Below are 2,730 nucleotides of genomic sequence, written 5' to 3'. Positions count from 1 at the left end.
GATTTTCGAGCGAGATCGTTGCCAGTGCCCCTGGACTGGCTTGTGCGGGTGGCACATAAAAGACACCATTTCGAGCGTGGCCGTTTTCGTGCGGGTGACACGTAAAAGCACCCACTACACTCTCTGAGTGGTTGGCGTTAGGAAGGGCATCCAGCTGTAGAAACTCTGCCAAATCAGACTGGAGCCTGGTGTTGCCATCCGGTTTCACCAGTCCTCAGTCAAATCGTCCAACCCATGCTAGGCATGGAAAGCGGACGTTAAACGATGATGATGATGATGATGATGATAAGCACTGAAGTCAGTGTAATCAACTAGTCCCCCACCCCCACAAAATTTCTCCTCCAGAATTATTATATAGAGATAAGTAGCGAGTGTGCAGTCATTAATAGAACATTAAAAACATTACCGATAAATCATTAAGCATTACCAGCAATATTTGACCAAAATCTAACATAGAAACAAGCTTGCCCCTCACCAGATTTAGGAAAAGGTGGGATGTTTTCAAAGGTACCAATATTCTTCTCACAGAAGCAATTTGGCCGGTGCTGGTGTCGCAGAACTAGAAACTGTGCCAGTGGCATCTAAAAAGCATCTTTCGAGAGCTGGGCCTCACGGAGACAACGACAAATGACCAAGACCTTTGGCGATATGCTGTGCTTGAGAAAGAAGAGTCATCAAGCCGAGTGATATTGGTGTCACGCAAATGGCACCTGTGCCGGTGGCACGTAAAAGCACCCAATACACTCTCAGAGTGGTTGGCATTAGGAAGGGCATCCAGTTATAGAGACCATGCCAAATCAGACTGGAATCTGATGTAGCCCTTCTGCTTATAAGCCCCGCTCAAACTGTCCAACTCATGCCAGCATGGACAACGGGCATTAAACGATGACGATGATGATGATGTTGATTTTCACCTTCTAGCAGTGGACCAACAAATGATAGAGATGTTTTCCACATTCCAGCATCATTGTTTCATATCTGCCTTCCATGCTGGCAAGGGTGGGATGGTTTCACACAAGCCGACCAGGTGGAAGCCTGCACGTGATTTGTGTGTGTTTTGGCAAGGTTTTTACAGCTGGATACCACTCAATAAAGTGGACCAAGTACTTTTTATGTGGCACAAGCACAGGTGAGGTCAGTTTTGGCAAGGTTTTTGCAGCTGGATGCCCTTCCAAATGCCAACCACTTTACAATGTGGAATGGATGCTTTTCAAGTGCTGGATGCTAAAGAAACAAAAGGCGATATACACATGGTTTACAGTCCAGCAGTGGTCTTTGAAGTTCCATTTTGTCTTAGAAGGGTGTTTATAATGTCTAACAACAATTCCTGTGATACTGACCATTTTAGGTTTAAAATCGTAGCAAATACTCACCCATTGTCATGGATATTGCCAATAAAGTTCTGCATACGTTCCACAGGTTGTTTGGATATTGTAGAGTCTGTATTATCTATGTAAGGTGGTTGGATACCTGAAGAATACAAAAAAAAAAAAAAGACAATAAATAGATGCAGCAGATGTTTCCAATTTAACTCTTTGGCATTCAGATAATTGTCAAATGTCATGTTGCCAGTGCCGCCTGACTGGCTCCCCGTGCTGGTGGCATGTAAAAAGCACCATCTGAATGTGGTTGATGCCAGTCTCCCACACCTGGCTGGCTCCGAATGTGGCCGATGCCAGTGCCGCCTGACTAGCTCTCGTGCCAGTGGCACATAAAAAGCACCCACTAAACTCTTGGAGTGGTTGGCGTTAAGAAGGGCATCCAGCTGTAGAAACTCTGCCAAATCAGATTGGAGCCTGGTGCGGCCTCCTGGCTTCCCAGTCCCCAGTCAAACCATCCAACCCATGCCAGTATGGAAAGCAGACGTTAAATGATGATGATGTTTTGAATTAATCATGTATCATCTTGTAGCTTTGAGCTTTTTATGTGGTATTGGCTACTTTGGCTCCACAAAGTCCAATGCTCAAAAGGGGCTGCTTTCCCATACCAATTACATGACACCATCATCAACCACGACTACGATTTCACTTGGCTTGATGGGTCACCTCAAGCACATCATATCGTCAAAGTTCTCGATCACTGGTCATTGTCCCTGTGAGGCCCAAAGTTTGAAGATCATGCTTCACCACCTCATCCCATGATGATGATATTAAAAAAGAAAGACAGAGAAAATAAAAAAAAACAGTCTAATAATTAAGGAAAGCTTATAAGGTACTTACCTAAAACTGCTAATTTGTCGACTTCTTGCAGGTCATATGCATTGCAAAAATCTGGATGTCTTAATTTCAGGTTTTCTGGAAGCCAGAGAGCACTAAGCGTCCTATAAAACAATTATAATAATTATTGATTGTGGCTGTGTGATTAAGAAGCTTGCCTCCCAACCATGTGGTGTGGGGTTCAGTCCCACAACACAGCACCTTGGGCAAGTATCTTCTATTTTAGCCCCTGAGCTGAACAAAAGAACAAAGCCTTATGAATACAATTGGTAGAGAGTAACACGTTAAGGGTACACGTGTCTGTGGAGTGCTCAGCCACTTGCACGTTAATTTCACAAGCAGGCTGTTCCGTTGATTGGATAAACTGGAACCCTCGTCATCGTAACTGACGGAGTGCCACTTATACCATACTGTGAAAGTTTCATAGACCAATGTTTGTCAAACAAAAACAAAAAAACCCTTAAATAACAGGAAAAGGTTGCATGAATGTGTGCTCCAAATGGAAAAAAAAATT

The 2,730-nt window shown here is 43.8% G+C and overlaps 1 protein-coding gene across 1 annotated transcript in view; it reads right to left on the bottom strand.

Annotated features, from left to right (window-relative positions):
* Positions 1-1,369: 1,369 nt before the first annotated feature.
* LOC106871654 (exportin-5) overlaps positions 1,370-2,730 on the bottom strand; it is a 36,808-nt gene continuing 35,447 nt past the window's right edge. Inside the window, exons 21-22 of the mRNA XM_014918238.2 lie at positions 2,220-2,320; positions 1,370-1,470 (exon numbers count right to left, since the gene is read on the bottom strand). Of these exons, the coding sequence (XP_014773724.2) occupies positions 1,370-1,470; positions 2,220-2,320 (202 nt within the window). The remainder of the gene's footprint in view (positions 1,471-2,219; positions 2,321-2,730) is intronic.

The sequence above is a fragment of the Octopus bimaculoides genome, chromosome 11, assembly GCF_001194135.2.
Source record: "Octopus bimaculoides isolate UCB-OBI-ISO-001 chromosome 11, ASM119413v2, whole genome shotgun sequence".
Taxonomy (NCBI): Eukaryota; Metazoa; Mollusca; class Cephalopoda; order Octopoda; family Octopodidae; genus Octopus; species Octopus bimaculoides.
This window is presented reverse-complemented; position numbering and strand designations above follow the sequence as displayed.